Source organism: Phacochoerus africanus, chromosome 9 (assembly GCF_016906955.1).
Source record: "Phacochoerus africanus isolate WHEZ1 chromosome 9, ROS_Pafr_v1, whole genome shotgun sequence".
Lineage (NCBI taxonomy): Eukaryota > Metazoa > Chordata > Mammalia > Artiodactyla > Suidae > Phacochoerus > Phacochoerus africanus.
Window position 1 is genome coordinate 68,237,952 of NC_062552.1, and position 20,943 is coordinate 68,258,894.

Here is a 20,943-nt window from a genome sequence, read left to right on the forward strand (position 1 = left end):
AAAAAACAAAAGACAAAAAACAAAGCAAAACAAAAAACCGCCTTGGGAATTTGGTTATCCTTATAGGGTTGTAGTATCACAGATGTCTGTCTTCTTAAAAAACTACCCGAGAAATTCCTTTTCCTCAATCTCAAAAATTTGTTTCCCCTGATATATATTATTTTTAATCTTAGGACACTGTGAATTTTCTGATGGATGAGATTTCACTCTCTTCTTTGGGTGTGGAAAGCTTAGAGTCAAGTCACTGCCCTTGTTGAGGAAATGTAGAGAATATGCATTTTGTTGGTTTTCCTATACATATTTTACTTTTGCCTAACTCAACTTCAGTCAAATATTTATTCTCTTTTATTGTAAATATTTTTGTAAGTTACCCCAAATCCTTTGTGAAAGAGATGGGGAAATGCATAAATAAATAAATTTTAAAGAAAAGAGTTAAGTTCTGCCCATGAAAATGAGGTAGGTTCGATTTGTCTTAGGTACCCTCTCACTGTCCTTAGGTACCCTCTCTCCCTCCTCAAAGCAGTATAGAAATTGAGCTTGTTAAGATGGAAAGGATATATATGTATATATTTAGTTGACTTTCCTGTTAACTTTGAAATAATACTTCCCCAGAAATTATGCCACTACCTCTCCGATTTCCCCCTTGTTGAAAGCTCCTGGCCTGGGTGGCATTAGGCTGCTTAAGTGGAAGACGGTCTAGGTCTAAAAATTAGTCAAATGTACTTGCACATTAGAAGGGTATTCATGGCCCCAAATGAATACATTTCTATTGATGAGATTTTTTCCATCCCAGAAAGACCTATTTTAATAATCATATAGTGTCCAGAATATCAGTTTCCTAGAAGGTAGTCAGGCATGTTTTGCTCCTTTGACTGGAGGCTGTGTTGTGATCTTACTATTTTAATACCACCAGGAGCAAAAAGAGTAACACTGTCTAGCTATTCATCAGTTTGAGATAGAGTAGGAATTAGGGCAAGAAAGGAGAAATGTGTGGTGGAAATAAGGTCTCTTTGGGTTGTCTAGTGATTGATCCATGAGAGTGTTCTTAACATCGGCACATGTAAGAGATGGCACTTTAATGTATGGCTGGTGTGTACCAGAAAGAAAACATTTGATGTAACAATGTTCCAAGAACACTCACTGAGCAGAAATTCGGAATGGTAATTGTGTGTGGGAGGGGGGGGGTGTCCGCGCGTGTGTGCATGCGCCAGAGAGAGAATAAGAGTGAGCAGGAATGTTCATCCAACTGCACAGAGATATTTTTGGCCTTTTGCTGGAAAGAAAACCCTATAGCAGTGAAATCTAGGGGTGATTATAACCCTTCTCAGGTGGGTAAGGTCATTCAGTGTGCCTTATTGCCTTATTAATTTAGAAAATAAAATTTGATCTTTAATCAAAATCAGAAAAAGTACACAAAAATGTGAGTCATAGGATGTTCCAGACAGTGTTGTTTATATTAATAAGTTACAGGTTATTTTTTTAAAAAATTGATGTTTAATCAAGTGATGTTTTAATATAGTGATTTATTTGTTTTCCTCTGTCAGTATCATTCCTCTCTGGGAGTGTCTTATATATATGTAACTCAGACCAAATGTGTGAGTAAAACCAGATTGCACCACTAATGTGTGTGTGTATATATATCTATATATATATATACTTATATATACTTTTTTCATATTCTTTACCATTATGTTTTATTACAGAATACTGAATACAGTTCCCTGTGCTATAAAATAGGACCTTGTTGTTTATCCATTCTATATATAATAGTTTTCTTCTGCTAATCTCAAACTCCCAATCCTTCCCTTCCCAATTCCTCTCTCCCTCTTGGAAACATAAGTCTGTTCTCTATGTGTGTGAGTCTGTTTTTGTTTTGTAGATATGTTGATTTGTGTCGTATTTTAGATTCCACATATAAGCGATATCCTATGATATTTATCTTTGTCTGATTTACTCCATTTAGTATGATAATCTCTAGGTCCACCATCCTGTTGCTGTAAATGGAATTATTTCATTCTTTTTAGTAGCTGGGTGATATCCCATTGTACATATGTTCCATATCTTCTTATCCATTCCTGTGTTGATGGACATTTAGGTTGTTTCCATGTCTTGGCTATTGTAAATAGTGCTGCAACGAACACTGGAGTACATTTATCTTTTCAAATGACAGTTTTCTCTGGGATAGATGCCCAGGAATGGGATTTCTGGATCATATAGTAACTCTGTTTTTAATTTTTTAAGGAATTTCCATACCATTTTCCATAATGGTGGCACCTATTAACATTCCCACAAACAATTCCCTTTTCCATTGAGGTCTGTTTTTAAATCCCCCCTTCCCTTAGTGCCCCCACCACCACCCACTTGGTGACTAGAGCCTGTCTTCAACTTCCTTCTTTCAGTGTCCATCAGTACTGTCTTATTAGCTCAGGCCCTATTTCTCCCTTAAATGACTAGATTAGCCTCTTAACCAAGCACTGTCTAGTCTTGCCCAAACCAATCTATTCTCTAGACTGCTATCAGAATACTGTTTTAAAATTGCCCGTGTAGGAGTTCCCATCATGGCGCAGTGGTTAACAAATCCGACTAGAAACCATGAGGTTGCGGGTTCGATCCCTGGCCTTGCTCAGTGGGTTAAGGATCTGGCGTTGCTGTGAGCTGTGGCGTAGGTTGCAGACGCGGCTTGGATCCCGTGTTGCTGTGGCTCTGGCATAGGCCAGTGACTACTGCTGCAATTCTACCCCTAGCCTGGGAACCTCCATATGCCACGGGAAGCAGCTCTAGAAAAGGCAAAAAGACAAAAAAAAAAAAAATTTGCCCATCTAGTCTTATTAGAAAACTTGACTGGCTCCAGCTGTTTGTACACACTGCCAACTCTGTGGGAGACACTCTGGTTGTCACTTCTGACCCTAGGCCATCCTCCAGGACACTTCTCCTGGCAGGCATTCCTATTTGTATACCCCTACCACCCTCTGTGTCCATTGTCTCTACATCCCCAGAGTTTAGTAGAGCCTGCACTTCACAGTTGCTCAATGATTATTAAATGTTGAATGACACAAAAGTCATGTGAATCCAAATCTCCTATTTTCTTTCTCTTCCTTGAACCAGCAACTGGCTCAGAGTGGTTCTTTTCTCTCCTTCTTTCCCCTCACTCCAGATTTACTGACTCTAGCTTTAGCCTCCCAGTCAATCTCCATATTCTCCATTAATTTCTAACCTAAAATCGCTAATGACTAATGCAGTGTTTTTCAACCTGCAGCATCAGAACCACCTGGAGGACTTGTTAAAAAAAAAGATCACTAGTCTCCACTCCCTAGAGTTTCCAATTTAGTATGTCTTGAGTGGGACTAGAATTTGTATTTCTAACAAATTCTTAGGAGATACTAATGTTGCTGGTCCAGAGACCACACTTTGAAAACCACTAGAGCAGTAGTTCTCAACTGGAAGTGGACACTAAATTTAACACATCTCGGCCCACTCCTGTCTACTGAATCAGAATTTTTAGTGAGGCGAGATAGGCAGGCATTTTTTCAGCTCAAAAGCTCCATAGGTAATCCTGAAGCATTATACTGTTCAAGAACCATGAACTCAGTGACCAAGTCCAGGATCTGGACTTCACTTTCTTCCCAAGAGTTATTTTTCACATCCCCCTCCAACTTTCTACCCTGCTCCCCAGTCACATAGAATAGCAGGCAGTCCAATGACTCCAGACCTTTGCTCCCTCTCTCTGAGCCCCAGATGAGGTTCGGTTATTCATTTATGCATCCATGCATTCGCCGAGCACCTAGCACACTCCAGGATGCAGGGCAGAGTGTGGTGAACATGACAGACACAGCTCTGCCTCATGGAGTCCATGCTGTTTACTCTGAGCTCCCCTAGCACCCTCTGCTTCCCCTTCTTCCTCACTGCACAGGCAAATACTGGCTTAATGCTGCACTCCCTTGCTAGACTATAAATTTCATGAAGGCAAGAACTACAGTCTGTCTTTGTAAGTGCTCAATAAATGTTTGTTCAGCTTAAATTGGAAAGCTCTTCCCCTGACCTACCCTTCTTTCCAAAATCATCTCCAGAGTCCTCCTCTCTCTCTGCTGTCTTTCCTGGTCTGCTCCAACTCTCCCATCACACTCGGAACTGAGCTCTGCCTTCCAGGAGCCTTGCTTCCTATTCCAAGCAGATTCCTAACTCAGCACTTATGATCCTTTACTCCATCTTGTTTACAGATCTGGCTCTTCCTAGCCAACTGTGAGCCTCTCAAGGGCAGGGGCCATTTCATTTTTGCCTTTTAATCTCTATGCTTCATAGAGGAGATACTTAATATATATTTGTCAAATTAATGGATGAAGTCAGTTTTGTCTTCACATAAGCCTACTTTGCAATGTCTTTGCCCAAACTTCCTTGTGGCTCTAATGAAAGTGCCTTAAGACACTTCCATTTCTTCATAGTAGGAAAATACCATGATTTAAATTTCGTACAGTATGGAACACACATAGCATGTGATTTAGTATGAAAAATGTTTATCAAGGGTCTGAATGAAATTCTCAGAGAGAGAGCAAAGCATGACTTTATGGATTATCCACTGCATTATGACCCAGGATTCTGAGGTGAAGTCCTAGTTAAGCCAGTCACCCAGCCTTTTTGCCTTGCCTCCCAGTTCTATCATTTATAAGCCAAAGAAAAGATTTATAATCTACACTAAGTTTTAAGAGAAGTAGGATGCTACTTAATGAGTTAAGATTTTGAAATTCATTTAAAAAATGAAATCAGACAACTTCTTGATAGAGAGAGGTGTTATAAAAAGAGATGGTTCTGCTTTGCAAAATATATACAACTTAAGTGTTCTTGACAAACTCTGCTCAGAACATCATGCCATGCACGTAGTAGGCCTTGAATGTTTATTGGCTGAATGAAACAGAACAATCTATAAGCTACCATTTAAATCATCAGGAATCAAAAACACCAACCACCAGTGATTCACACATTGCACATCCCTCCAGGAAGCCGTGGTTTCCCACTTTGCAGTGGAGAAGGCAATGCTAAATGTCTCCCCCAGGTGAACATACTCTGTTACTACAGCTCACATAGTCTCACAAACTTTCAGGGAAGTCTTTCCATATATTTATTACTGCTAAACACACATTCCAAGCTGTATATAAGGTATGTTAAATCACCTTAATATATATACCTTTTCATCAAGCCAGAAAGGTTATAAATTCATTTATGAACAATATTCTGGCTATGCAAATTCTTAGAAATTTAAGATCACCATTCTATCTAGCAGCTTAGTCTTCCTTGGAGTAATCTTATACATTTTTCAACCACATACTTTCTCCGTAGTGTGTGTGTGTAGGCATCAGGAAGAAATAAAAATATACTAATTGTATCACCAACTTAATGTTCTCCTTAGTAGACTGGAGATCTATCTGCATACGGAATGAAGACCCTAGAAAGCCCACACTATTCCCACAATTGCTTATCAGAAACAATGCTCATTCTGTGTAACAAAAGGAACCGTTAATGAAGTTTAAGTATCATTGGAGCAGATAATTTTACAGGGCAGTGTTCTTAAGGCTTCAGAATTAAGGATTTGATTGTGGGAGCAGAGTCTTAGGGGCAGGACACCCCAGATAACCTCACCCACATGCATTTCTCAAACAATGGTTTTCTGTATGTAAACAGAAAATAGAAAGGAGTATATGTTTTTTGTCCTTAGTATTAAATAGCTGCCTTTTCTTTAGCACACTCTTAAATTTCTACACAATGCACAGCCTTCAGCACCCTAAGGAGCATAAACAAAGGATATCAGGCAAGTTCACCTACTCCCACTTCACAGAACAATGCTTGTTGTTAGCTAAGCAATTCCCAGGGCAGATTTATGAATTGTGGAGCCCAGAGTAAGTACTCAGGTTGAGCCCTTGGAATCTGAGGTCAGAAGCACGTGGTGCCTGCTCAATTCCCAAGGCTTTTAGGAAACATGAAAATGTGACCTAAAGTTTGTGGTTGTAGATACACCAGAGACTATTTAGGCATTTAGAGAAATTAAAGCACATTAAAGCCTCAAAACAGCTTATTGTTCATGCTCCAAGTGTTAACCTTTTCTTTCTTATTTGCTGCTATGCTTTTCCTCTTGTGAATAAATGTCTTCGGAATCATACGAGATGGATCAAATATGTGCATAACATGTCTATGTATTAAAAAAATCTTAATAGAACAAATTATATAGATACATAGATTTTAAATTTTGAAAAGTTGTTTTTTCATTTCCTAAAAGAACAATGACTCTTGATTCTTATGGGCTGAGTTCTTAATTTATCCTCAAAATTTGAATGAGGATTTTAAGTCACATTAGAACTATAGGCACTTAAAAGATAAATGAAAGCAAGTGCACGCAAAAACCTCTTTCCTCCTGTCTTTTCAAGGATTATCTTGGCTGGAGTGACACCTGTAGGTTTACACTGTGGTGCTAACATGTTAAGGAACTTGGGTGAACAGTTTCTTCCCCTCGTTGTCTGGCTCAAGTATAAAAGCAAAATAGGTTATTGTTTCCATTTTTATGAGTACAATTATTATCAGGTCATTAAAACTATGAAATAATTAAATTTCATTATACCCATTTACTCTTTAATAATTGCCTACTAAATACTAAATTGAGCCAGAAAAGAATAAAATATATATCCAATATTTTTTATAAATCCTGTATATAGGCTATACAAATATACACATTTATATATACACACATATGTTTGCATAACTTGAAAGTTATTTGCAAATATCTGAATGCATGACTCAACTATTCAATGGCATCGGTAGTTAGTATAATATAAATATAGCCACATGTCTCAGGCTGGATGAAATTGTTGGTGGGTCACTGAAGTGGCTGGGTCTGTTCACATACCACAGACTTATGCGCTAGTCTATTATTCCAATTGACTTTACATGATGCTAACTAGTTAGCCCATTAGCTAGACAATTATTAAATATCTATATTCTTCAGAATAATTATGTTCTACCAAGTTTTCAGGGAGGTCCTGGTGTTTAAAAGTTGCTTAGATAGACTTTAAAATAAATGGTGAGGTTTAAAGAGGGGGAAATAACACTGAAAAAAATTACAAAGAAGATAGATCAACCATATAGTGCAATGCAGTAAAAGAAACACTCATAAAATACCAAGGCTGTTTTGAAAAAAAGTAATAACAAAGTTAGGAAGTTCTGGGTTAGATGACACTGATAAAATCTATAGTCTTCAGTTCTAGCATGAATGGAAAAGAACACAAATGCCTCATCTGCTGAGTTTCTCGTGTCTGTTGGCTAGGGAGGAAATGCCTGCCTGAACACCTACCAGTGGAAAAACCATTAAAAAGTAGAGATTAGTGAGAATAAAACAATAAAAAGAATAGTTCCCTACCCATTGCCTCCTACTGAATGAACTTTTGACATATCAGCAAACTCTTCCTTCCTCTTGCTGCTGCTGGTGTACTGCTCGCTGTACAGCTTGAGGGACATCTGCTCAACAGCATCTCTTTGTGCTTCCAGGTAGCATAGTTGAACCTCAGCCTGGAGAGAGAAACAAAAAGGAATTGCTGTTTTAATCCAGAAGGAATGCATTCCAAGCGAGGTGTAACAACTCAAAGAATGGGAATTGTTCCCATCATTATACTGCTTCTTTTCAGGTTGGATTTAATGGGATCAGCTGGGCATATTACAGAATTATATTTTAGATTTAAAACTTATAAGTTCCTCCTTAAAATCTGACCTGAATAAATGAACTCTCAGAAGACTCAGTACACATCACAAAATATCCCTGAGATCATAATACTGTAGGATGAGACTTTACATAAAAATTCTGTGAAATTCCTTAATAGTATTCTTCTTTGTATTGCCACATATGCAACTTTTATTTTTTAAAGATTCCCCCCTCTAGCCCATATATTTGCATGGACACATACTCTGAACACTTCTCATTATCTTCCCTGAGGAGAATAAAAAAGCCAAGTACTAATTCTAATACCTCTTCAATAGTGACAACAGACTTCCTATAATACTTTTTTTTGATTCTGCTATTATTGTCTCATAATTTTAAAATAGAGAGAACAGTGATTTAGCTTACATGCAGGTTTGATTGTTAAATCTTTCATAGTTACTTGGGGCTCACTGTAGTACAGGAAGAGGTAGTAAGTTCACCACGCTGTTTTCTATCAAACCAAGGCCAAAAGAATGCTGAATAATATTTGGCATGGAAATGTATTGAATAGATGCTTTATTTATTGCAGCTGTTGTGATCCCTGTGGCTTTAGAGTTCCCTAGAACACCAGATGAGATGGAGAATGAAGTCTTCTCAGTGGCGTGCCTGCCCATGGTGAAGGGGAAAGGACAATGCTGAGTTTATGAGCACTGTGGACCCAAAGAGTTCTTATTCACTTTCGGTGCTCTTCACTAAATCTAAGCATGCTTATTTCTGAAGAGCCTTAAAACCACTCCTTCTTTATGATTTAATTCTATATTCTCCCGTGAAAAACAGGTCTGGGTAAGCTGTTGAGTAGCTGCCAGAATTCTATAACATGTAGGAGAAGCAGAGTCAGACATGACCTTCTACTCTTCGTGTCCAGAGCCAACCAAGGCCTTTTGCCTGGGTTCTTGGTTTGATATGCTCAGCCATGGAAAAAAAGGGACCATGTTATAAAGCAGCAGCTGCGTAAAAGGGCAAATCGGGACTCTAAAGGAAATGGGAGCTTGTGAAATGTAAGAGCGCAAACCATTCTAGAGTTTGTATTTTGCTTTCCCTAGCAGCTAATCATGAATGCTCTAGATACTGAGGAAGAACTTCTAAAATGCTAAAATTACTATACCCATATAATTGAAGTTTCAGAAATCAATTAAGAACTGCGATCTATGTATTGGTTCATGTAATTTTTTTTTTTTTTGCCCAAACTAATTGAATAAGGGTAGACTCAACTGGATTAAGAATTCCATCGAATACTATAGACAAAGGATAAAATTACATGCAATACATGCAGTATGGGAAGAGGGGCTGTGGCTGGTGGAAAGGCACAAAGGAAACACTATATCTAGCGTTATTTAGCTTTTTTATGAATGGATACTGAAAGAGGAGGTATGGGGCATGCTAATGACAATACAGAAGGGTGCCAACTCAGAGGTTTGCAGGTATCATAGAATTTGCTGAAATGATACTTACAGACCTATGAATATTTTAATGGCTCGGGAGACAGACATGAAACTGAATATAAGGAGTCAATGATTAGGAAAAAACAACAGAATATAGCCTTCAAAAGAGCACACAATATTCTTATGCAATTAAATATGAGATAACCAAGAGGTATTGAACAAGAGTCAAAGAATTTGAAAACTATAATCTTTCCAAATGCTATAGCTCCTCAAAGCTACAGGGATAATGAGGAGGTCATTCCACACATAGTATTCTATTGGAAACCCTATTAAAATAATGAATCTACATCATTTAGGGCCAAAGGACACATCTGATCCCCAGAGGTTCGTATTAGTTTTTAACCATCCTAAGGTAGCAAGCTGGACCACTGCTTGTTCTAGGTAAAGATCTCACAAATGTGTGCCACTTGTCACAAAAATCACCATAAAGATGAAAGTCACCTTCATATAGATTCATCACTACTATGGAAAAATAACTGAAATTCATCCCTTTGAGATCCTAAGCCATTTCTGTGCACAAAGGGAAACATCTCATATGACAGGGATACGTGGGTAAGGAGTTCAGAGAACAACTCGAAAAATAATTAGTCACCTTACAAAAATGATTGAAATGTTGTAATCTAAGACTTTTATTGCACAATATCTCACAGGCATTTGACATAGGAAACTTGCCTGTACTAACAGGGAGATGAATTAGATGGCCCAGGTCTTTCCTATCCATCTCTACTCCTATTTCTGCTTTCAGTGACTCATTCCTAAACGTGATGATAAAAATAGAACCAAAGTAGCTCCTCTGCTAAGGTTGAATGACTTTGCCAGTCTAAATCTCCCTGCAAACGGTCTTAACTTTTTCTCATGCTGTATATTAGTTCAAAGATAAATTTTTCAGGAGAAAGATTTGAAGAAACTACAGCTTAAAAAAAACAGTAATACTATCTCTGATTAAAAGAATTTCATTTATTAGCATCTATGACAATTGCAGATACTTCTAAAAGTGACTACATTTTTATAAATGGAAACTTAAGACTGATCTAATCTAATCTGTTCTATTCTAGACCTGCAATACACCTTAGCTGACCTAATGTGACAGATTCTCAGTCGCTCTCTCTCCCTCTTTTTCCACCATCCCCAAATCCATTTTATAGATGGTTCATTGATCTTTCTGAAAGACATCTGGGAATCACTGGTGGTGGTTGTTTCAGGGCTTAGTTCTGGACCTTTTTTCTTTATTTATATACTCTTCCATGGCTTTCTTTGCTATCTGTATAGTAATGGTTTCCTATCTTTTCTCTGAGTACCATCCTTATACACCCAGTCAACCACCTGACATTGTTAATAGAATTTACTTTTTTTTTTTTTGCTTTTTTAGGGCCACACCTGTGGCACATGGAGGTTCCCAGGCTAGGGGTTGAATTGGAGCGATAGCTGACAGCCTACACCACAGCCACAGAAACACCAGATCTGAGCTGTGTCTGCAACCTACACCACAGCTCAGGGCAATACTAAAACCTTAACCTACTGAGTGAGGCCAGGGATCGAACCTGCGTCCTCATGGATCCTAATCAGATTTGTTTCCACTGTGCCATGATGGGAACTCCTGAATTTACTTTAGACACAACTGTTCAAAACACTTTCCTTCTCATCCTTACCACATGTCCCCAAATTCTCTTTCCTTAGGACTTTCCCTTCAAATAAATGGCACCATCTGCTGCTTAGGTCAGAAACCTGGAAGTCATCCATGACTCCTCTTCCTCATTTCCCACAGCCAGTTACTCCCTAAATTCTGTTTATTCCTTTTTCAAAGTGTCTCCCTAGTCTGCACTCCTGCCAGCCTGGCCCAAACCTTCATCATCTCTCCCCTGCAGTACAGCAATTATCTTCTAATGTGTACCCTTCACCCATTCTTGCTCCTCCAACCTCTTCCCCAACAGTGCCAAGTGGCATTTATAAAACGTGAGTTGGTTTCCTACCACATTCAGATCTAAAAAACAAACTTCTTCCACAGCCAATAGATTTGGTTCCCGCCCACCTCAGACCTCATTTCCTACTTGTCTTCCTCTTTATCAAGATGCTTCTGTCATACTTGCCTTCTTCCAGTTCCTTACACAGCTGTTTCCTGTCTCGGGACCTTTGCACATATTGTTCCCTTTTTCTGGAACATTCTTTTGCTAATGTCCTCTCGTTCTTTAGCTCTTGGCTGACATGTTACTTCCCAGAGAGGCCTTACCTGACTACCCTATCAAAAACAGATCCACTCTAATTTTCTACCTTTCAGAACAGTGTTAATTTCCTCTGTAGCACATATCACAAGTTAAAATTCTTATATGTGCTGTCTTACAATTTTTCTGTCTCCAGACTCCAAGCTCTATAAAGGGACTATCTCTCTGTCTCCTATGCCAGTTTGTATTCCCAGCACCTTGGCAGTATCTGGAATGTGATAGGGGCTCAGTAAATAACTGCTGATGAGTGAAGTGTACATTCATACATACATCCATTTATTACTCATACTGAGCCTTTATCATGTGTCAGGAACCACGCTAGGGACTGAGGGTGCAAAGATGAACAAAACGTAGTCCCTTCTCTTAAGGGTTTGCAGGGTAGTGGAGGAAAGAGCCATGCCAACAGATACTACAAGTGTGCCAAGTGAAGTGATTGTGGGGAGGATGGGAAATAAAACCACTAATTGCCTGAAGGTGAGGAATGGGCAGTAAAAGCTTGATAGAGGTGGCATCTGAGCCAGATTTGGAAGTAAGGGTATGACTTCGTCAGGTGAATAAGCAGATGAATATCTTTACAGACAGAGGAATTCACTGACACACCAACAGAAGATGTCATTGTTTCTGTCTTGGCCTTCATCTTCTTCCATCTCCCCTTCTCTTCATGAGAACATCGCCATCTGATGGATTGGTCCAAAAATGCTCCTAAAGTTCATATCCCCTGGTGTACTTTGAGAACACTGTGTTGAAGAAGGAAGCAATAGTTTCCATGAAGCCGGAAGCTCAGTGCCCCAAACAGAGGGAATGCCCAAGAGATTCTAGTAATTCATATATGTACTACGCCTTAACATTATGTTATGGACTCAACTGTGTCCTCTTCTATAGTATGGTGAGGTCTTCAACCCCAGTGTGACTGTATTTGGAGACAGGGTCTTTAAGGGGGTAGTTAATTAAGGTGAAAAACAATCATAAGGGTGCGGCCCCGATTCAACAGGACTGGCGTCCTTATAAGAAGATGAAGAGCAGTCCCACAGGGAAAAGGCCATATGAGGACACGGCAAGAAGGTAGTCATCTGCAAGCAGGGAGAGAGGCCTCACCAGAAACCAACTGCCAGCACCTTAATTTGGGACCTCCAGCCTCCAGCACTGTAAGAAATCAATTTCTGTTGTTTAAGCACCTGGTCTATGGTACTTTGTTACTGCAACTCTAGCAGACTAATACACATAATAAAGTAAGAAACACTCCCTTCTCATCTGAGGTAAATACAATTGCTTTGCTGCTTATCACTGGCAGCATGTTTTTCCCTCTTACTTTTTGTGAACTTATAGCCTAAATCACTAGAGATATTCCTCTTCCAATTTAGATCACAAATTAATAATTTAATTAGAACACAAGACAGCATTCTGAAATATTTTATTTAAATTTAGCTTTGTATGTGGTGATCCAAATTCAATGATTTTCTCTAGGGCCTTAATAATTGCTCAACCATCTTCCCTCTGATATTGTGTCTGATAGCAAAACAGCCCTGGAATAAATTGGGTGGGGGTGGGGTGGGGAAATTCAGTTAGTCTAACAATCTTGAAGGATTAAATACATACTTTTATAATCACATGTAGACATACGCTCTAAAAAAGCATTGGTGTAGTTAAGAAATAGCAATTATTTCATTATCACTGCATGTTCCAGCATCCTCTGCTAGGTTAAGTATCCCAAGAATGTTAAAAAGATCCTTTTACGCTTTCTTTACTTATGCCACTGTGGGTTTGTTTGCTCACTCATACTATACTTCATAGCTTCCGACATCTACCCATCTATTTGCACATGGGTCCACATCCTCTGCCTACTCTCCTGTTTTGGTGGAAACCATCTGAGACCAATCTCCTCCACTTATGAACCAAAACCCCTCTTGTCTCCACAAATATTATCATCCCAGCATCATACTGCCCTTCTCTCCTACACCAAGTTTTTCCTCTCTATTGTATTGTTCTCATTAGCACATTAGCACCCCCTCCCCCCAAAATGCTGTTGCTTTACCCCTATAGGAAGAAAAGGAAAAAATAATCTCTCGACATCAATAGATACCAATCTATCCTCTGGCTAAAGTCCTATTTCTCTGTTCTCCAGTATAGCAAAATCACTTTTATATACTTTATCTGTACTCACTATGTCCAAAACCTACCCTATTTTCTCTTGAATACACTCCAGTCAGGCTTTTGTCTACACTCTCCAGTTGAGTCCTCAGTCCTCAACCTCTCCTGACCTGCTCCAGCAGGGCTGGTGGGCATGTTAGGGGTGTTTGGTTTTGTTTGCATGACAGCCCAGTTCCAAACCTCCCTCAGGTCTTTGCAGAAATGCCATCTTCTCATTCATGTTTTCTTTGATCTTCTACTTAATACTTCAACTGATCCTAATCCCCAGCAATCCTTATTCTTCATACGTATTTACCATGTCTAGCCAAAATAGGTAACTTATTTTGTATTGGCCGTCTTCCCCCAGTGGACTGGAAGCAGCAAGAGGGCAGGGACTTTTATCTATGTATTCAATGCTGTATCCCCAGCACAGCATGTGGTATGTGACAGGCACTCTATACAAATTAGCTGAAGACATTTTACTGGGTTTGAAAATAGTAAATGGTTTAAAATGTACAAAGAAATAAAACAGGTAGTTTGAAGGCTGTAGCCTCTGCTTAATTTTTAAAATAGTTGGCTTCATTCTCCCTTAGAAAGGAAAATATTTTTTCTTTGATAGGAAATTACTGAAATATATAAACTTGTTTACTTTTATCTAGAAAAAAAAGGAAGAAGAAAAGAAAAGCTTCTTCATTTCAAGTGATTTGGTAATCTTTTATTCAGCTAATAGAATAATCTTATATGTCACATATTATATTAGAAACTAACCACAATGGTCTCACACTTATAGAACAAAAATTTCAGCTACTGTCATCATGCAGTAATCCTCACGATCCGTTTCAGAATGAAATTTTAAGTCTTCTGGGTAAGAACTTGTTTTAGCTTAATAAAATCTGATTTTCCATTTTGGAAAAAAAGATTTTCATTTGAGCTTTTGGGAAAGACATTAGCAATGCCACTGTTTGTATTTGGAAGAGTCCACACTAACAGAAAGATCACCAGGATCTATCAATACAATGGAGAGGAACTGTACATATTCCGACAATAATTTTGTCACTTGGGAATAATTTCCTACTTTTACTAAACAGCCTTTTTCCCCTGCCTTTGACGCACTGTCTCTCGTCACATGCCTTTTTTTCTTATTCCTTTTACAAATATTTACTATGTCTGTCCCCCCCTACTAAGTATCCTTCTCTTGCAACTAGCCCAGATAGCTTCATTGTTCTGGAAACACCTAAGGTCTCTAGACCCCACAGGCTCTGACAAAGATTGATTAAAATCTACACTACGAAATCTTCATGGTTTTGTTTGGCAGAATACCCCCTACTCACTCCAGGATTTAGAATTGTCACCTCTACAATGTTCTTTGTTCCCCAAGATTCCAGTTACTTTGTGCGTTTTTGCTTTTGCCATCACTGTTGGCGGTTCATAATTTCCTGAAATAACTCATCTTTGGAACTGAATTCGAAGTGCATTTCCTTTGTCCAGAAATGAATTCTCTCAAGACATTGATCGTTCATCCGTGATTAGCTATGTTCTAACCAAGTGCAAATGATATTTGTCATTACAAATCTCTCTTCAGTCCTGTGCATGATTGAGTGGAGTACCAAAGCCTCTTTCCACTACAGAGTTGGAGCAGGGAGTCATAGGACTAAGAAGCAATATCTCTCTTTGGAACAAAACTAATTAAAAGTCTTTTTTTTTTTCATTTGACAAATATATATATATTTTTCTTTTTGTTTTTCTTCTTTTTGGTTGCGCCCTCAGCATGCAGAAGTTCCCCCGGCCAGGTATTGAACCTATGCTATAGCAGCAACCTGAGCCATTGCTGTGGCAACACTGGATCCTTAACCCACTGCACCACCAGGGAACTCCATCATTTGACAAAAATATTTTGAGAGTCTCTACATGTAAGACATCGTACAAAATACAAACCTGGGTCAGACATGGTGCTTGTCCTTAGCGAATGTATAACCTAGAATTACAGAATATTATACAACATAATAGGAGCTAAAATATTTATTCAAGGATAAGACCAAGCAATATTACACTTCAAAAATGTTGTCAATGAAACCATTAGCAAGTTTGTTAGAATATTCTTTTTATCAATGGATAAAAAAGTTTTAAAAGTATTTAAACATATAAATGTTTTCCCACTAAAAATTAAATATATATTAAAAATTTAAGAAGAATCTCAAAGTTGGAGTTCCTGTTGTGGCGCAGTGGTTAATGAATCCGACTAGGAACCATGAGGTTGCGGGTTCGGTCCCTGCCCTTGCTCAGTGGGTTAAGGATCCCGTGTTGCTGTGGCTCTGGCGTAGGCCAGCGGCTACAGCTCCAATTGGACCCCTAGCCTGGGAACCTCCATATGCCATGGGAGCAGCCCAAGAAATAGCAAAAAAAAAAAGACCAAAAAGAAAAAAAAAGAATCTCAAAGTTATTTCAATATTATACTCAGCAAGGATTATTATATATACTGTTCTTTGTACATTAGGATATAAAACTTCTATGACCATATTGGCAGCTCCAGAAAACCTAGCCTTATGTTGCCAAGATTTATTTAAATTTATAGTCATGCATAATTAAGTCAGGACAACTGCAAAAGATAACTGATTTAAGTTAAAAAATTATATTTACATCTTTAAAAGGTTATCTTTATTTCTATTGACTTGATGTAATTTGCAAGCCATTAAAACCAGTCACTGTAATGTTTAGAAAATTTAATTTTAAAGCCCTGTCCTTAATGATACTTATTAAATAGTAAGCATTTAAACAAAGCAGAAAAATTAACATGAATGTTATTTTCATCATTTTTTTCCTGCATTTCTGTGTAAAGAAAAATGTCTTCTTCCTCCGTGTTAATGACAGATGAGATGCTAATTAAAAACAACACCACCACCACCACGCCACCTCTACCTAACAAACATAAAGAACAAAGATATCACAATTGCATCTGTGGAATGGCCTCACCCATCCTACCCTCCTCCTCTTTGTAATGGAAGTGGTTAAAGTCATTAAAAATTCAGCATTTTATGTCATGAGCTAGGGTGGGAAGGGAGTGTGATTACACTGTGTGGACTGGAGGGGATGATTAGAATTCTGATGTTTCTTCATTACTGTTTCCTTTGCAAATCTCTGCACAATGACACAGGCATCAAGCTTGTGTTTATATACTTCGGCTGCATCCTTATTCCCATCTTCCAAATTCCACTACAACAAATCCTTATGTACTTTCTAGCAGAATCTAAAAATTAAAGATGTGAAGATGTGTAATATGAAGATACAATCTTAGCTCCTCTTGCCCTGCAGGACTGGCAGTTCCTTCCAAGTACAATTATGCTGGCGAATGCTGCTATTAACTCTATGACTACAATGTACACTCCAGTTCCTTTGAAATTCTATAAAATAGTTGTTCTTAGATGGTGATAGAAAGGAAGGAATGAAGCAGGAACAACAAGAATTACTTTACATACTAATAATAACAATTTAGTTATCAAAACAGAACTGAACAAGTGTGCCTTTATACTGTTCTTTTAAAAATTTAGCCTCCTAGGGTTCTAATAATCAGGGCCTATGGTTCAGGAATGCACTGCAGCACTCAGCTCAGTGCCTATATCCTCATTTCAAAGAGAATCATTCAAACTGACATCCACTCTGTCAAGAATCTCGACTTTGAGCTGCTAATGTAGAATAAAAATCAATATAAATTTTGATCATTTGATGAATATTTACTTCTTTCTTTAGTGTTTGGGGATTTAGAATTGAAAAATGCTGAATCAAGTCATTTTATTTTTTTGTGTTTGTGCCAACACCAATTTACTACCCTCCAGAAAGTTCCTGAACAAGATGTCTCAGGTGGCACATATGTTGGTTTTTCCTGTCAATCATAACAGTGTGTCAGTAGGGAACCATAATCATTTCCCTTTCATACTCTTAGTGTTCCAAAAAGGAATATTTTGATTACGTCCCTGGAAAAGGTAAACTTTCTCATTTACACACTATTATAAGCAGGGGTGTCTGCTGTTTTTGGCATTCAGTCGGGCTTAAATTGATACAATCTATTAAAAGTTAAATATCTTAGGCTCCAAGGATCTTGCACAGTGAGTATACAAATGAATTCCTCTACAACCAATGTTCAATATCACCCCCAAGACAAAGAGCTTTTATAGAAGCTGCCATCTTTCTCGTGCACTCTCTGAAAAAAAACCCAAAAAACAAAAAACAAAACAAAACAAAAAGAAAACAAGAACATATCAACTGACTGCTCTAATCAGCAGACTGACTTCACAATAAAAAAAAGACTTTACATTTTCATTATAAATGAAAAGGAAATGCACTACATACAAATAACTAAAAAAAAAACTAGACAATTAAAATGTGATTCCAATGTAAGTCTAGTTATGAGTAGAGTAGCATGCTACCATTTGTATTATGACACCTTGATATATATAACAAAAGCTTACTGTTCTTGCAGAATGTTTCCATAGTGATTTCTAAAAGAATGCTCTTTCCTAATTTGAAAAAGATTAAACTAATTGCAAGCAAAAAAAGAGATAAGCTATTCTCATTTTTTAAAAAATCTCACATATGACACAGTGGCAGAAGATTTGATACCAAGTAGACATTTTTGGTGGTTCCTTATAAATTAAATAAAAATGGCAGCAGCTGCTTTTCTCAAAGATGATATAGCCCTGGACAATCACTAGATATTATGTAGACAGATGTTTTAAATAAAATAAGTATTTAGATTGCTAGATACCTTGCTAGATATGAAGGCAATTATAGGATGTCTTTGTTAAATTACATTTTTCATTTTTGTGAGGGGAAAAAAGAATTGTCCTGGAAACAGTACCGACAGGAAATGATCCTATATCTAAAACAGCTGGAGACTGTAACTAATATAAATTTACTTGAAAATAAAAATGCTGTGTGCCTCTGGAGACATGCAGTAACATGCCGTAAAAACAGATGAGAATATAAAAGTATTTAAAAGGAGAGAAAATACATTTTATCTAGATATTATACAGAGAGGTGATTCACTGATAAATGAGAAATATTTGAAGATGAAGAAAAGAAACTCAGAAGTCATCTAAAAACATTTTATAGATATTTTATTTAAAACCATATTTGTAGGAAATGTAAAAAATAATTTTCTAGGGAAAACCCTTCAGTTATTAATCAATTTACTAAAGTCATAATAAAAATATAAAAGCAGATAATATTGCTGAATTGGGAAATTCTAATGAAAGCAGATCACACTTACTATGAGTAAGGCAAGGACCCCAAATGCTGAATAAGAATATTGTAGTAAATCTCAAAGCTGTATGTAACAGTCTCCAAAAAAAAAGCTCTCACTACCTTTGTCCATACCATCCCCATTCCTGCTCTTGTGAGCTGCTGAATTAGAAAGGTATTTGATGTACTAATTCACACCAAATATTCACAGGCATTAACATTTTAACATGGTACCCATTTGCAAGTTCATGAATTTCAATATTCTTCACTTAAAGATTGAAATGTATTAATCTACAGGATAACTATAAAAAAAGGCTGGTGGATGGAAATCTACTTTCACAGCAGGGGTAAGGAGAACCTGCAAAAGACCCCCAAGTTTGAGTGTCCACCTCCCTCACCTACACCTAAGACTCGAGCTGGCTCCGCTCCCAGGGATCTGGCTATCAGGCAGGAGGAGATCATGGGAAGCTGAAATTCCTCTGGGGTCCCAATTTGCACAGCCAGAGAAGACCACAGAGACTCAGAAGTTAGGTTATCTTGGCAACTGGAAAGGAGACCTAACAGCAGGAAAACAGAATGAGGAAAATAAAGGCAAGTGGAAGAACGAGGGAAAAAAGAAAGTGCATATGATGAATGTGAGGAATGGTTATTACAAACCCCAAGTGGAATGTGCTTAAATAAAATCTTAAACAAAATTCTTTTGTAGGTTGAAGTTACAATATGCTCAAAAATGAAACTCTAACTAAAACTCAAAATATATTTGTTACAGACTTAATGTTCATGACCCACATCCCCAAATTCGTATGTTGAAACCTAACCCTCAGTGTGATGGTATTAAGAGATGGACCCTTTAGTGGGTGATTAGGTTATGAGTGGAGCTCTCATGGATGGGATTGTTGTCCTTATAAAATAAACCCCAGAGATCTCCCTTGCCCTTCTGACATGAGGGAACACGGTGAAACAGGAAGTGAACCCTTACCGGACCTCAATCTGCCAGCATCTTGATCTTGAACTTTCTTTCCAGCCTTCAAAACTAAGAAATAAATTTCTGATGTTTATAAAGCCACCCAGTCTAAGGTATTCTGTTATAGATGCTCAAATAGACTAATATGGTATCCAATAATTCTTTGCTCCTTTCTACAAGTTCACCAAGTATTAAAAAGAGCTACTGGGACTATTTTATGGTAAATCTGTCTCTCTCTCTCTCTCTGTCTCTCTCTCTCTCTCTCTCTCTCTCTCTCTCTCTCTCACACACACACACACACACACACACACAGAGGCACAAAATGGGAACAGTAATTCCCATGTATTTATATCATCACTGTTACTATATAGAGTGATTATCACTGCTGCTTAGAGCTCATAAAGGTAGGCTTATGGTTTAGTTGTTAGTAGTTCCTGACAGTGCTTACTAGCTCAGTGCCATTATATCCAGAAGAGACTGAAAAAATATATAAATACACACTTTTTTCTTCTTTGAAGGCTTGATTCCTACTAGAATCATGGAATACTGCTACTGTTTAACTTATCAAGGGGTAAGTTAAACAAAATTGTATCCTCTTGCTTTCTCCCCACTTTTGCTTAATTATCTTTTTCTGCTCCTTGTCTTAGAATCAGAGTGAAAAAATGAACTATTGCTATCTTCTACATCAAAAGACTAGCTAGAAAAAGAATTGGTAAACATTACTCTCTCCAAAGCAGACAAATTTCAATAGATTGCTCCATTATTATTTTACATTTCTATTATTCCATTTGTTCTCCTTATGTGGTAGATATTAGATACTATGCTCAAAATCTATTTAAAATGAAGATCTGACCTCAGCCTCAACCAGTCTGGTGCAGACATATCTTCCCTTGGGTACCAGAGACTTCAGGGGACTGCCTTGTCTGGCTTTTGCTGCCTATCACTCCTCCTGAGCTGCTCTCACTGTTACCCACACATTCCAGCTACACTAGGCTTCTTTCAAGCCTACAATGAACCTAGTTTCTTCCCATGCTACCCCTTCTGCCTAGAATTCTCTTCCTTCCTTCTTTGCATGGCTATCACCTTCATAGCCTTTAGGTCTTAGTTTAAATGTTACCTCTGTCCCTGAACATCTCATCAAAGGTAAGTATCTCCTATTGTTTTCTTAGGCCTTACTTATTTTCTTCCTAATATTACTATATATTACAATTATAGTTATTG

The 20,943-nt window shown here is 37.8% G+C and overlaps 1 protein-coding gene across 1 annotated transcript in view; it reads right to left on the reverse strand.

Annotated features, from left to right (window-relative positions):
• Positions 1-20,943, reverse strand: part of AKAP6 (A-kinase anchoring protein 6) — a 461,269-nt gene that overhangs the window by 123,502 nt on the left and 316,824 nt on the right. Inside the window, exon 8 of the mRNA XM_047795625.1 lies at positions 7,400-7,548. Within this exon, the coding sequence (XP_047651581.1) occupies positions 7,400-7,548 (149 nt within the window). The remainder of the gene's footprint in view (positions 1-7,399; positions 7,549-20,943) is intronic.